This window comes from Leptopilina boulardi, unplaced genomic scaffold, assembly GCF_019393585.1.
Source record: "Leptopilina boulardi isolate dan_hultmark-lab unplaced genomic scaffold, ZJU_Lbou_2.1 LbouV2_399, whole genome shotgun sequence".
In the NCBI taxonomy this organism is placed as follows: Eukaryota; Metazoa; Arthropoda; class Insecta; order Hymenoptera; family Figitidae; genus Leptopilina; species Leptopilina boulardi.
The window spans coordinates 1,444,086-1,460,501 of record NW_026137972.1 but is presented as its reverse complement, the minus strand read 5'-3'; the positions used below and the strand labels follow the sequence as shown (position 1 = coordinate 1,460,501).

Here is a 16,416-nt window from a genome sequence, read left to right as displayed (position 1 = left end):
GGGAGGGACCGTTGAAATTTCAACTCATCGAAATTAATGTTGTTAAGGGGTGTCAATTTTTTTTTTGGCATTATTTGAGATCGAAAATTATTGTGAAATATCAAAATTAAAAAAAAAGTTTTTTTTTACCATTTTAGAAATTTTATTTTTTGAAAAAATATAATTTTTAAAAATTCATACGATTGATTGTTCAATAAGCAATAAAAATTTTTTTTGACTAGTTTCTTCTCTCTCCTAGAGCGTTGTAATTTAACAAAGAAGGTATATATGAAAAATAAAGTAAAACAAAAAAAGAAATGTTTTCAAAAATCTTATTAACTATCGACATAATTTACATTAATTAGACATCTGTTTTTGCATACAAAGTCTATACATATATTTTTTTTTTTTTTATTATCCTTTCTTCACACACTATTCGTAATGTAGTGTCGGAGGCAGTGGTACATTATAATATCCATGGAATCATATATTCCTCACAGAAAGTGAAATAATTTAAAGTGAAGAAAAACACTCATAAAATTATATCATTGTTGTATTAATATATTTACAAAATTTTATTAAAACTTGCTAACGACTTCGACATTGTACACTTTATTCCAACTTATATACCATTCTTAATTCAATGAAGAAAACGAAGAAAATTTATTATTATTTTTTTTTTTTTTTGATAGCGATAATAATCTCAATTGAATTACGATTATATATTTTAATATATTTTTTTTATCACTCATACATTCATATTTATAATGATTCTTATTAACATAAAGTATAATATCTAAAATTCATTCTTCGTATAACACTTAAGGCCAGGTCCAAGTCGTGTCAGCTGTTTCATTGAAACTTCAAAGGAACAGCTGACTCAACTTGGACCTGGCCTTAAGTATGCATTTATGTGACAATATTAACCCCAAATTTGTAGGGAAGAAGGGTTTTTTTTCTCTCTCATCTATATTCGATATCGTCTCATTTCTTTCAATAATTATTATTTTAATTTTTTCAATAAAATTTTTTTTTTATCGCGATTTTCTTTTTCTCATTTTCCTTTATCAAAATTTTGTACGAAATTAAAAATTATCAACTATATATAAACGTAATTTTTTTTTTATTATAAATTGATTGTAATATTCATTAAATAATTTTATTACGAAATTTTGTAACAGTACGTTATAAAATTCTTTTGTAAAATTATTTAATGTAAATGTTTCAATAATTAATTAATTAAAATTATTAGAAAATTGTTGGAACATTTATTGTGAATTTGTTATCTCTATTTTAATTTTTTGTTTTTAAAATAATCGAATTTTGATATATTAAGGGAATTTGTGAATTCCCAATGACAATAAATTTAAAAAAGAATCGGATTGACAGTCAAAAAAAAATTAGTTCATATTTTTATCCTATTCTAAATTGATTAAAAAAAACAATTTTCAATTTAGATATTTTTCAATAAAAAAATAAGCAATTTTGTTTTTAACATTTTGAATTATTAAAAATTGCAGATTCGGATATTTGTTAAAAACTGACATAACCTCAAACTAAAAATTTGTTATTAACAACAAATAAAACTATAATTAAAATTGATTTTATTAAATTTCGAAGGATTACAATTTTTGCATAAAAAATATTTTGTTGGCATTTACTGTATAATAAATAATATTATTATATAATTATAATAAATAATATTATAATAGTAATAATATTATTAATAATTATATTATTATTTATTATTATTATTATTATTATTAATAATAATTAATAAAATTTTATAAATTTATTTGGTGGCAAACCATTTTTTATTTTGAGGTTATGTCAAGAGGTTGAACCGCCTTAAGGCCAGGTCCAAGTCGTGTCAGCTGTTCCATTGAAACTTCAAAGGAACAGCTGACTCGACTTGGACCTGGCCTTAAGAATGTTAAAAATTAAATTATTTGCATTTCTGCAATTTTTTTTTTTATTTAAATATAGAAAAATATAAAGTTAGACTAATTTTTTTCCAATTTCTTGACCGATTCTTAATTAAAAGTTTATAATATTATATCGATGCTTATTTTTTTTTGCATGTGAAATATTTATAATTTTCATTATATACTCATACTTTCCAAAATAAAATATTCTCGTAAAACTAGACAAATAATACTTAATGTTAAGATCGCAGCTCTTTTAAGTGTAATTTTTTTCAATTACGGTCCAAATTTTTAATTATTAATCAATTAAAATTTAATTATTTTACAAAAAAAAAAATCAGAATTCTTTTGCTTTCAGCCCCTAAGATTGAATTAATAAGAAAAAAATATTCCTGTTTTTTTTTTAACAAACTTAAAAAATGTCTCAAATGCCTTCTAATTTTTCAAGTATTTTTAAATAAAAAATGAAAAATTTCTGACAACAGAAAATTGGTTTTTTTTATATAAAAAAAAAGAAACTTTATGTAGTTTTTAGTAAACGTCTTGCAAATTTAATTATTTTTCAATTCAATTAATTTTAAATGGCAATTCTTATTTTTAATTTAATTACTTTAAAAATTAATTTATTTCCATATTTAATATTTATTTATTTTTATTAAATATTTATTAATGTAAAAACATTCAAATTCGAAGTTCATCTTTTACACCTAGAAAAAAGATTTCTTTGAAACAAAGAAATCGTTATTTAAAATCACTTTTTGAACAGTTTCCCATCCCTGAATTTCAGACAGAAATATCTTCTATCCTTTTCTGCCTCATGTGATAAAATTTATGATTTTAATGTACTAGTTTCCCATCTCTGGCTTTCTACAATGAACTTTTTCGCACTTCCCAACCCTGATTATCTGTTTTTAAACCAAATGTGAATTAAAAAATATTTTCTTTACTTTTACAAAAAAAAAATTTTTGAAATTAATTTAATGTCCTTGAAATAGATTATAAAGTAAAAATTTATTTCATTAATTTAATATTTTTACATTATATTTTAATAAAAATACGAAATAATGAATAAAAATTTATTTCATACTGAAAAACTAGTCTAAAATCATTACTATTTATAAAATAAAAATTATTTCTTTGATTCAAATAAAAAATTTCGTGTAATCGAAGAAATATTTCTTTGTGTTAACAAAAAGAAGTAAAGAAATAATTTATTTAAATTTAAAAAAAAAATTTTTTTGATCCTATAACAATGCACAAAATTTCTTTGATTCAAAGAAAACTTTTTTTGAAGAAATCTTTTTTCTATAGGTGTAGATAAACAAAATTTCAATAAATATTTTGTCTATTTAGCGTTATTTTTCATAAATTTTACGCATCTAGACGCAAATTTTCACGGAATTTTTTTTTTCATTTAAAATTATACAGAAACTTTTAAAGAACTTTGAAACACAATTTTGTTATTAAAAAAAAATACAGTACATTTTTTTCAATTATCGCAGTTGAAAATATCCGACACCAAATTATTTGGCGTTTTTAAAAATTCAACGATATTTTTAAATATCTCTTAAGGCGCTCTCACACCTTTTTTGGCTGCCTGCAGGTTACCATGGCAACGCATGAGAGTGAATGCGATAGAAAATTTGAATATTCAAATTTTCTGTCTCACTCAAATCCGTGCGTTGCCATGGTAACCTGCAGACAGCCAAAAAGGTGTTTCAAATTTTAAATCAGGGAAGATTTTATTTTTAGTTATAATTTATTTTCTCCCCATTTTGTTTTTGTTTAATTTAATATTTTCCCTCGCAGTTTACAAATTCTGCTTCAGATCAATTTTTTTTATGTATTTTCTTCAAAATCCTGTGAAATCCTGCCAGTGTCCTCTTTGCGGTCTGTACTGATTTCCACTAATATGAACCGAATCGGGATTACTAAAATAGACAGTTTTCTGTCTATCATTGTTATTGTTATTATTATTATTATTGTTCCTGGTTAATTGGGGAAGAAATGAAGGACTCGGTACAAAAGATTTATGCTGTTGAATTGGTCGTGAAAATTTATAAGTATTCTCCGATGGCTGAAGAATTGTATCCCGTCCTAATTGTTGCCTATGCAATGGAAGGACAAAACCACTTGGAAGATTTGTTTCTTGATTTAATGATGGTGTGAGTGCTTCATTTAATGTTACGTCGTATTCACTTTCAGGAATATCCTGTAGGCGTGTTACTTCATTTAATTTTTGTTTTGCTCTAAAATTCCCTGGACCTGTTGGCTGATCGTGAATATCAAAATGATTTTGTTCTGTCACTGGAATTACACGTGGATTATTGTTACGCACTAAAGCGGGCGATGTGGGTAATTGATTTTGATGATAATTCCATGATTGGGTGGTTCTTTCTTGTTGTGGTGGTTCTTGAAGTCGTCCTTGATGTAGTTCGGGTCTTTTTTGACGCTCATCAGGACGACGGGGATTTAATTCCTCGGGTCTTCTTTGATGTTCCTCAAGGCGGCGTTGTTCCTCCTCAAGTCGTCGTTGTTGTTCCTCGAGAAATCTTTGATGATCCTCGGGACGTCTTTGAATTTGATTTAGTCGCTTTTGACCTAAATCGGAGTCTTCGGGGCGTCTTATTTCCTCTGGTCTTCGTAATAATTCCTCTTGTCTCCTTGGTAGTAATTCATCAGGTCTTCGTAGTAAAACTTCCTCGGGTCGTCTTTGTAAAATTTCCTGTGGTCTTTGTTCGGAATCTTCGGTTCGTTTTGGTAGTTCCTCGGGTCTTCTGTATTCGTTAATTTTTTGAACAGTTTCATCGGGTCTTCGATGAGTCTCTTGAATTTCTTCAGGTCTTCTTAAATCCTCAGGCCTCTTTTCTGTTTGAATTACTTTATAGGCGTTGTAAAGTGTTTTATTTTCCCAACGGCTTTTTGATTTTTCCTCCCGATCTGATTCCTCCTTGGCTCCAGGTGCTTTGGAACCCACTGGTAAAAGTCCTCGAGGATTTGGATTTCCCCCACGGGAAGGAAGGAAGGGTCTTTTGACAATTCTCACAGGAGTTCTTGGTGGTAAAGTAGGAGCCGATTCTTCTTCATCGTAATATTCGGCAGTGTATTCAGTTTCTTCTTCGCCCTCAGATTTTTGTGTGGGTCTCCAATATTTATCCGGCAATTCTTTAGTTTCATGTTGATGTTTTAAGAGTTCGATTTCTGATTTTTGATAATCTTCGTCTTTTGCCTCGGGTCTGGGAGGAGCTGTAGTGGTAGTAGAAGTCGTTGTGGTCGTTCTGTCGTAAATGCTGGATCTTTGAGTTGATTCAATTGTTTCCTGTGGATCTTTTGTTCTTGGCTTGAAACGTTCGGTTTCCCTTTCACGATTTAAAGGTCGCGAGGATAAAATTGGTCTTTCCGAGTCTTGCGATCGGCCATTGCTTCGATCTCTCTCACGATCCGCTACTCTTTCGGGAACCTTCCCACGATCCAGTGAACGATCACGGCTACGTTCTAACCCTTTATCGCGCTCGTAAAAACGATCCCTCGGGCGTTCAGGATGTTTTCGCTGTCTTACGTCCTCCTCTTCGTCCCTGTATCTTGTTCTATTGAAGAAAACGAAATTTTTTCCCAAATTAGAAATAAAACAAATTAATTTTTAATAAAAAAAAATTTACCTTACCTGTAGGGTCGATCTAAATCTCTATCCCTAGTTTCGTAGAAATCCCGTTCTCGAAATGGAGGTCGTCTCCTTAGGGGTCGACGTGGTCTAACGTCCTCTAAATCGTCATCGTAATATTCATCCATTAGATGTGTATCACTGGGTCGTCTTCGAGGTTCTTCTGTAACTACAACAATTTTTTAAATTTTATAAGGAAATTTTGTTATTAAGGCAACTTTTTCTTACCAACAGGCGGTTGCGTTGATGTCACTTTATAAGCGTATTTATCCTGTTCGGAAATAGGTACCGGTCTTCTTATTTTCGGCGGTGCTCGTGGTCTTGAATAGACTGATAAATTGGGAGCTGCAGGTTTAACGAGTCCTTCGGTACTTCCAGTTGTCGCCGCTACTGTTTCTTTATCTTCATATTCATCTTTAAATCTGATTACAAATGAAATATAAGTAATTTCTTCAAAGCTCAATTGCAATAGAAAAATCATACCGTTTATCTGTAATTTCCCTGCTTCTTGAATCCAATGTTCTGCGATCGTCAAATTCACTATCATCGAGATCCTTACTCCTGGAACCTGGTTCCTGATCCCTGGTTCTCGATCTCGACTCCTCCTCCAGTGTATCTCTATTTGAATTAAACATTTTTTTCCTATTCGGCCTCACGGGAAATCGTTCCCTTGGACTTGTTTCTCGTTCATCCGTGTCACGTGATCTATCACGAAAATCTCGGTTTCTATCACGATCACGTCTGTACGTTCTTTCCTCATAATCCTCATAGTCCCTTCTGTCGTATCCACGAAGACGTCCTCGTGAATCATATTCATCGTCATAATAATCCTCATAGTAATCGTATGAAGGACGTCTTCTAAATGGTCTTCTTCTTCGACCCGGTTCTCGATCACGTGTTGCAGGTCGACTTGTGGGAGCTGCTATTGGTGCAGAAGTTGTTGTTGTTGTCGACGGTGTCGTTGTTGTCGTTGTTGTTGTCGTGGTTGATGTCACAGCCTGATATAGAGCATCATTTCTGTGCCAATATTTCTTTGAATTATTGCAATCAACTTCGGATACAAAATGACAGATAAATGTCTTTTGATCAAAGGCCGTGAAGTTGGCGCAGAGAAAATCATAACGTGTCCCATAGAGACAGTGATGATATACCTGAAAATTAATTAATTGTAATTCGTTTTTAATGATATTTTCCTAAAATTGGAGATTTCCTCTGTATTCCATTAGGGAAATTTTGGCGCTAAATATAATTCCCGGAAAGTAAAATGAATGGAAATTTGTAATTCTAATTTTCTCCTCAAGAGGTGCTAATAATAAATCCTATAAATTGTGCAACGAAACTTTATTGTATCAAATTAAAAGAGTACTTTTTTCACAAGTGACATAAATAGTCTAGTTTTTCAATTAAAATTAAGAACTTCCAGATTTGAAGCAGAAAAATTGCCGCGACGATAAGATTACGAGAAACATTCGTTAGCTATATCGCGTTTACCTTAATAGGAAATCATACACTATTACTGGGAAGTAACTTTGTTTCATCACACAATTTGATCCATGCGGACTTTTCCTGAGACTGATTTCATCTCACTTTCTCGTTACAGAAAAAAAGTAAATAATTTAATTCCCAAATGTGATGATGAATTTTTGCCAAATATTTCGAGAAAACTAGAAATTTTTTATTCTTCCGGTTTTTTTTCTGTAAAGTCTCACGACAAACTCGACATTTGCATGACAATTGTATTTGACCGCTTCAGTGCTTCTCGAAGGTGAGGAATCATCACGGAAGTGTCGGTTATCGCTTTCACGATCTGGATGTCTTTCACTATATATATAAATACTGAGTCAAGGAACTACTAAATATGTTTGAAAAAAAAAAACACTTTTTCCATATATTTAATTTATCTCTTAATCAAAATTCAAACTATCAGACAACAATATTTATCTCCTTCGAAAATAGTAACAATGACTATCAATTCATTTTCCAACCCATCGACTCGTGAAATAGTGACCGAATCATGAGATTCACTATCGCTACGGATGAGTCGACACCTTCTAAAAGATTCGTTCTACTTTGTATTGAAAACAAAAAAAAAAAGAAAAATGGTGGAGAAATTTCTTTTGTAAAGACAATTTACAACTAAAATGGTTTAACAATAGAAGCTAATGTCATTATTTAGTCAAAACAGTCAAATGTCGTTCATAATAATCTATTCTTAAATAAGATAGAATAAATTCAATATTTTTTCAAAACAAAAATTCAAAATAGTTTTTATTTCAATATATCAAAAATTTAAATAAAAATTTGAAACATTGAGAAATATGTTAACCTGTAGAAATCTGAGAAATTGAAAAAATTCCATTTTTTTTAAAAATGGAAATTCAAATATTTGAAAGTTTCTGAATTAGAAATTCAAGTATTCGTTTTGAAAAGTTGAATCTAATAAAAGAATTGTAGCAAATAAATTTCTACATGGAATTTCGATTAGATTCAATTTCAGTGAAAGTTCAAATTTTTAGAATTATTTACGAAAATATGTTGACAATTCAGAGTTTTTACAAAACTTTAAAAATTTGGAATAGTTTTATTTACATTTTTGAAAATCAGAGTTTTTAAGTACAAATTTTTTTCTATAATTGGAGTTTCTATAATCCATTATTTTTTCAAATTTCTAGTAAATTCAATTATTTTTATTTCTATTACTTGATTTTGAATAAAAATTTTCAAAAAAATTTCTGTTTCATTATTTTGACAGTGAAAATCGTGAAATTAGTTTAAAATTATTTTTTTAACTTAGAAAGTGTTGGAAAATTGTATTTTAAATAAATATCTCTTTTCTATGCACAACACTCACAAGAAGTGTAGAAAATTTAAGTTATAATTTTTTTTTTTTTTATAAATAAAGAAAGTACGATTTGTGTCGCACGAAAAATTTCATACTTAATTAATAATTTTAAAAAAATAATTGAATATAAAATATTTAAAATAAAAAAGAAATTGAATTTATACAACCAAAAATTGAATTTAATAATAAATAATTCAAATTTTATTGAATTTTATAATAATTAAGTAAATTTAAAAAAATGAATTTTTTAAAACATTTGAAATTTTAATATAATTGAATTTTCCGGAATTTATATCTGCCATCTCTTTTTATTATTTTTCCTGTTTACATTTTTATTGTGTTATCTATTGATATCTTCTCTCTCTTTCTATTATTTCTAGAAATTATATTTCTTTAATTAATTTTTGACTATTGAAATACCATTTCATTATTGCTTCTTAAATGGGTTTTTGGTGTATTTTGAAAATAGTTTTATTTTAGGATCCGAAAATCATGGAATTTTGCAATTAAAAAAAATAGTAGAAACCTTGATTAAATTTTTATCAACTAAACATTCGAAATAATCGAAATTTATTAAACATTTATCGCTGAAAATTGCAGTATATAATATTTCATAAATATTCCATATTATCGATACTAATTTATTGTCAATATGATTATTATCAGATTGAAGAAGATAAAAAAAAAAAGAAATGTTTGCAGAACATTATTCTTGGAAACTACTTTCACAATTTATTCTAGAGAATATAAAACATTATGGACAGCGATGAAAAAAGTACTTTTGTATTGTGGAATAACAATAATTCTATAAACAAGACTATAATTTATTATATTGTAGTTTTAAATTTGAAAATTCTTTTGTAATATAGAAATCGTGATACATATAGGTATATACATCAGGTTTGACCGAGGTTTGACTCATTAAGGAAGTAATGAATGGAACAATAGTTTATTGGCACTTGCATCACGTGATCATAAAAAGATGATTAGCATTAAAGCAAACAGCTGATTGTTATATATTTATAAGATAAATTGCAAGAAAATTAGTGATAAATATTAGTTTCATTCTTCAATTTTTTTTTAGCCTCAAAGGGAAAAATTTTTTTAATGAAAAATGATTTATTAATGAATCTGAATCATTTCGCTGATAGAAATGGTAACTATTGAAGAATATGTGACTGACAATTCTAGGTTAAAGTATATATAAAACTGAACAAAAGCTGAGAGTGAAGTTATGTAAGTCGGTTAAAAATAAAAGCGAACAATTAATGTCAGTTTAAATATATTAAAATGTGATAATAAATTGTGTTCAAGTACTGAATGAGACATGTTAAGACTTCACAAGTATAATTTCTTGCGGTGTCATTAAAGACACAAATCATTTAACATTGCGCGAAACTAAACATTATTTCTTATCGTTATTATTCTTTTTGCCTCTGGGTGTATGAAAATAATAAAATAAAAAAAAGTAGCTTTACAGTTTGACTCTTTGTCACGTGAAAATTTAGAATTTTTTTTTGGGCTATATATTTTATTATAATATTGTGTAATTTAACAAATTGTTTTCTAAAATATTGTATAAATTATAAAATTTATTTAATAAATTATAGTTTCTGAAGAGGAGAGCTGTGCTGTTGAAAGGTAAAGAAAGATTGGATTCTTTTTATTTTTATTGCCGAAATTCCGCCAGGGAATATACAGTGTTTAGATAAACTACTATGACACAAAATGATCAGATTTAGGGCCAATGCACAATAATTTTTTTTTGCTTTTCGCTTTACGCCTTCTGGTGATATCACACCCTTATTTAAACTGTTTTTTTTGGTTTCAGATAACTATGGACAAGAAAGAGGATTTTGAAAGAAGTGAAACGATTTTTAAAGGGTTGTTTTATATTAATGATGAATAATAAAATAATATTATGCAAAACCGTGACTTTTTCTCAATTTTGAGAACTTTTTTTAAAAAATTATTTCTATTGGGGGCCTTCTATTTAGCCCCCAAAAAATTATTTTATTCTGTTCTTGTCAACTACCGCACCCTGTTCTAGTGAAAATTTTGTGAGTTTATAGTTAAAATTAAAAGTAACTAAATTTTCACTAGAGCAGGTTTCAATGTAAACCTAGTTTCCCATCCCTAGCTTTGTACAATAAACTTTTTCGCTTTCCCCCACCCTGCTTATCTGTTTTTAAAACCAACCGTAAGACATTTCAAAAAATAATTAAACAAAAATTCACAAAACTGGGAAAAGTAACGATTCTGTATAATTATCAAAGTTGTTGTTTTATATTAATGATGAATAATAAATGATATTAACGAAGAACAATAATTATGGGATAAAATAATAGAGGATTTTCAAAAAAGTGAAGCATTTTTCAAAATGAAATAAATATATTTTTAATTAAAAGAAATTTGTGCATTAAAATAAAAATTTATTTCTTTGATTCAAATAAAAAATTTCTTTGATTCAAAGAAAATTTGTTTGAAACAATCTTTTTTTCTGGGAGTTCAATCTCCTTTATTCCTTTTTTCTTACCCAGACTTTTAAATATAAAATTTTTTAAAAAAATTTATTTTTTACCCAATAAAAAATAAAATATTTTTTTTTTGTAAATTTAAACTTCTATTACCTGACATTTGTGTGGAACACTGGCGTAAAATCCGTCATGGAGTCCATCACATTTAAAATTAATATCTTCTGGTATACTATTGTAGAATGGATAGTCACTTAAATTGTAACCATTTAATTCACGTGGTAAATTTGGATCCCAGATATAATCGATCTGTGGGTTTCCCGTCAATATGTGACCTGTTGTGCCATTTCCTTCGCCCACTGTAATTGTTGTACTCTAAAAATTTAATAAATTATTAAAAATTTTAAATCGAAAGAAATTTATGTTTTGAGTATCACTAAAAACATATTTTTTTACTTTATTTTAAAGATATTCAATTTTCTTTAAAATTATTTAGAGAAATTATAATTTTATCGAATATTCATGCGTTCAGAAATTTTTTTAGTACATTTTGAAGAAAGCTGCATATAAAACTAATAATATTGGAGATTTTTTTTTAAAATTATAATTTTCTAAAAATTTTCAAGAAAGTATGTATTCTCTTATATTAATTAACTTAATTAACTGAATGATTAAATTGATTTATTCATTTCAATTAATAAAGTCCAGAAAAATATAATTTCTCTCTATATTAGAAATGTTATACAAATAAATATAAGGCAATATTATTATTTAATTGCATCATTCCTATATTAATAATCTCATTAAGAATAAGACAATTTCTCCAAAATTAGAAAAAGATTTTTAAAAAATCTCAATAATCGCTTTAGGCACAATATTCTATTTAAAGTAGAGTGTTTTATTCATGACAATATATTTTATAGATTAAAATTTTTAAAAAACCACAGCTGCAGTGTTAACTAAAAATAGTCACCAAATTATTATATAAGTAAAAAATATTTATTAAAAATTTATTTCTTGGTTTTAGACGAATTTTTTTTTCTTTTCAAAAGTCAATTCATTATATTGGTATATTATGTAATATGTTTTATGTGATAGCATAAGAAGCAAATGGCGCCATAATATGTTTAAAATATTCAATAAATTCGATGGAAACATTTTTACGACGAATGTGTAAAATTTAGTGATGGCATTTTTTTTAGACATTGACTTTATTTTTTTATAAATTTTTTTTTTTCAAATTTTCGTTTTTTAATAAAATTTTTGGACGCCTCAACATTTTATAAAATTATCGAAAGTGGTGCATAAGAGGCGTTATGTAAATCTCGGACCACTTTAGTCAATTCGAATAAGCCTTTCTCTGAATTCATTTGAAATTTTTTTCCACTGTACACTTAGATAGAAAGCGTAAACTTTTCAGGTTTATTTATTTATTTAAATATCCAATAGTTATATAAAATAACCAGTATAATAAACATTCTTATAATTTATAATTCTTATACTTTTTTTTATTATTTTATTATATTATTTTTATTATTATTAACATTATTTATTATTATTATTATTATTACTATTATTATTATTTTTTTATTATTATTAATATTATTTGCATTATTCAAAATAATTGTTTATATTTTTAATATCATTTAATGAAAATTTTCTTTTATTTTTTTTTTTTGAATAATTATTTTGTATTATTAATATTTTTTTTAATTTTAATTCCGATTTTAAAGCAGTAATTTATCAAATTTATAAAACCAAATTAAAAACTATATAAAAATCTACTTAGGCACCCTGCTCTAGTGAAAATTTAGTGACTTTATTGTTAAAACTATATAAAAATCTACTTAGGCACCCTGCTCTAGTGAAAATTTAGTGACTTTATTGTTAAAATTAAAAGTTACTAAATTTTCGACTAGAGCAGGGTGCGGTAGTTGACGAGAATTATGACAAATGGCAACCAACCGTCATAAAAATGATTCTTTAGGACGAGACGATGCGCGTGCATCCATTAACAACTGTCGACAAAAAATTTATTTCACGTGTACTAAAAATTAAAAAAATAACATTTTACCATGAAGGATTTTATTTTCTTTAACAAAATAAATTTTTTTATAATTTTAATAATATTTACAAGCTGAAATTGTAAAATAAATTTTTTTGTCGACGGTTGCCAATGGATGTGCACGCATTGTCTCGTCCTCAAAAATCGTCTTTAAGACGATGCGATTTAGCTATTGTAGAAGCAGCCTAAAAAAACAGATATGGAAAATTGCCATTGTCCCCACTCGTCATTTGTCATAATTCTCGTCAACCACCGCACCCTGCTCTAGTGAAAATTTAGTGACTTTATTGTTAAAGTTAATAGAGCATTTACACCTTCGGCAAAAAATGTTCTTTACTTTGCATTTTCCGAAATACACTTACCTGATTGGTTGTCCACAATGAAAGAGATTCTGGACAACCAATTAGGTAAGTGTATTTCGGAAAATGCAATGTGAAGAAAATTTTTTGCCGAAAGTGTAAGGGTACGATCACACTATCTCATGCATGCAGAAACATTTAGCAAGTCACACTTCAACGAAATCTAGTGAATGTTTAGTAACTTTCTAGTTACAACCGAAATTTTTGGAAAATTACTAGAAAGTTACTAAACATTCACTAGATTTCGTTGAAGTGTGACCGGACAAATATTTCTGCATGCATGCGCAGTGCATGCATGAAATAGTGTGACCGTACCCTAAATGCTCCATAAAAGTTACTAAATATTTTTTTAAAGCAGGGTGCGGTAGTTGACGAGAATTATGACAAATGTTGAGTGGGGACAATGGCAACCTATTGCTATGGAATTATTTTTCTAAACTCGAATTTTTTATTCTTTGTTAAAAGTAAACTACTAATTATCATTATTATCATTATAATAAGAAAATGGAATTTAATTTTTATGAACTTTCGTTTGTTTGCAAATTAAAAAAAAAAAATTATCACGCATATCTAAGTCTCGCAAATATCACAAAAAGGACAAAATGGTTTATGCATGATTATTATAAATATATATTATTTACAGAGAATAGATTATTATTGTCTCTCTCTCTTTCGCCCACATTCATATACCATAAGATGATAATGATACGCGATCATAATGCATTACTGACTTTTACTCACCTATAAATTCATTATTCCATTATTATGACTGTGAGAAAATTGAAAATATCCGTCTTAATTATTTTTTTACGATGAGTTTCTTTTGTAGGTTAATTTCATTATTTATGGCTGATTTGATTGGATGAAAGGCATCAAGGTTGAAATGTGATTGGCTATTTATTTAAGGTATATAGAAAAATAAAAAAATAGAAAAAATTTTTGAAAATTGTTTTTCTTAATTATTATTTTTTTTTTCTCTAAAAATAAGTGTGTAAATAAAAAAAGAGGTTTAATAATTTTTAATGCCTTTAAAAAAATCCTTAGAGGTGAAAAAAATCAAAGGAATTAAAAAAATTAACAGACCTCAACATCGTCACCTTCCCCTCCTTCCGTTTGAGGATCTTCTGTTGATGTTGTGGTTGTCGACGTTGTGGCAATTTTGAATTTTTGTCTTGTGCCTTTGAGAGCGTTCGAAACTGATGTGGCTAGTAAAATACCTAAAAAAAAATTTCAATTAATGTAATTGTAATAATAAAATTTTTATTTACTACCTCAAACAAAAATTTATTTACAATTTTACAATTTACAATTTTTTATTAATGTAATTGTAATAATGAAAATTAAATATTTAATTTAATATCTAAAATAAAAGAACATAAAAATTAATATAATTGTAACAGTAAAATTAAATATATTTAATTTCACTTTATTTTAATTTCTTTCTTCTTAACTTAAAATTCTAATTTATAAAATAGTATTAAAATTTTTTTTATTTTTGGGTATTTTAAAAAAAAATTTCTAAATTTAGATAAATATCCTGACTTTTAATGACTTCAATTATTATTTGTGTTCACATTGAAAGATTATAATCTGCAGTGGAATACTAATATTTTGTATAGTTTTCTTGGACAATGGGACTTTAGAAGAAAGTGTGGTAGAGTCGTCAGGAATAATTTTACGACAGGAAAAAGTCTTATTTACGCAAGTGAGGAAAAATTATGTATCCAGTTTTACTGGATCTTTAGCACCTCATATTTTTGATAAACGAGACATCAGGGCCATAATAAAAATGAATTTCAAAGTTTTTTTTTCAAAAATAAATTATATTTAAAATTTCCAAATGATATTTTTTTCTTAAACTAAAATTTATGAATATATAAATAATTTATAATATTTTTTTTTTAGAAAAAGAGTTAATTTTTAATTAATTATAAAAGTAATGTATTAAAAAAAAATAATAGCACATAACTTTGTTAAGAGTTTTTCTTAAAGGCTAAAGTTAATTTTAAATTTACGCGGGTGTTTAGTGGCGCTATCTGTGAGCAGAGTTGCGTAGAGCCAATTTTGTTAGAGGACGTGGAAGTTCTCAATTACTACTCTTTCTTAGTTCATGACAGTAAGAAGCAACTTTATCGTTTTCTTTACGATGGCGAAACAAAATTTGATTTTAATTAATCCAAATTCATCAAAGTGTAATAACAGTTTTTTGATAAACAAACAAAACCAACCAACCAATAAAAAGTTACTCTAATTAGCAGCAGCGGTCGTAACGTAACATTTACAATTTTTATTGAAAATCAAACAATGCAGCATTTTTTTTTACTGAAATATTAGTTTTTAAAAATTCGACGTATTTAAGACAAAATTTTATTGAGGGTGAGAAGCTAATTAATTGCGGGCATGTTTTTTTTAGGTTAGATGAAACGAGATTCATAAAAATATATCATTCTTATAAATTAAGGGTTTATATACCTTTTCATGTGTCAAAAAATCGATTTTTTTTCATTGCATATATCAAAAGTACATACTCTCCAGAATGTTTTTCCAAAATTTCATAAAAATCGGAACATTAGAACCAAACTAATGGCTGTTTTAATCCGCTACTTCTCAAAGAAGAGTATATACGCTTGAAACTTTAAAGGAATTGTGATTCTTGAGAACTACGGTTACAGTGACATGCGATTTTTTAAAACCGATCGGGCTGAAATTTTCAGGGGTTCTTTATACATACAATAGCTAGTATGTGAACGAAGGAATTTAAATTTGAACCAAAATTAATATTTTTTTTTGGTCAAAAAACCAAATTTTAAAGCCCTAAAATCACGAATATAATCTTCTATTATATTAAGTTAACAAATTTCCAAAAACGACACCGACCTCGTGACCTCGACACCGTCCTTGGAAAATCTATTTTCACTTATTTTCAAATAAATCAAAATACTTTGCCATATGCTTTTAGAAAATCTTACATACTTTTTTTTGTAACATGTTTTTTCAATTTTAACCCAAAAAAGGGTTATTTTGCAATTTTATGTAATTTTTTACGAATTTTTGAATATATACCTTTAAAGTTACTCTATTTTTAAAAAGTTACATATAAACAATTTTTTT

At 27.2% G+C, this 16,416-nt stretch overlaps 1 protein-coding gene across 2 annotated transcripts in view; it reads right to left on the bottom strand.

Moving 5' to 3' along the window:
* Positions 1-295: 295 nt before the first annotated feature.
* LOC127289034 (trichohyalin) overlaps positions 296-16,416 on the bottom strand; it is a 52,356-nt gene continuing 36,235 nt past the window's right edge. Inside the window, exons 3-8 of one of the 2 annotated variants that reach the window (XM_051316786.1) lie at positions 14,389-14,522; positions 11,038-11,256; positions 6,049-6,716; positions 5,794-5,987; positions 5,569-5,734; positions 296-5,491 (exon numbers count right to left, since the gene is read on the bottom strand). In XM_051316786.1, the coding sequence (XP_051172743.1) occupies positions 3,757-5,491; positions 5,569-5,734; positions 5,794-5,987; positions 6,049-6,716; positions 11,038-11,256; positions 14,389-14,522 (3,116 nt within the window). In that variant the 3' untranslated portion in view covers positions 296-3,756. The remainder of the gene's footprint in view (positions 5,492-5,568; positions 5,735-5,793; positions 5,988-6,048; positions 6,717-11,037; positions 11,257-14,388; positions 14,523-16,416) is intronic. The other variant, XM_051316787.1, reaches the window with a different exon arrangement.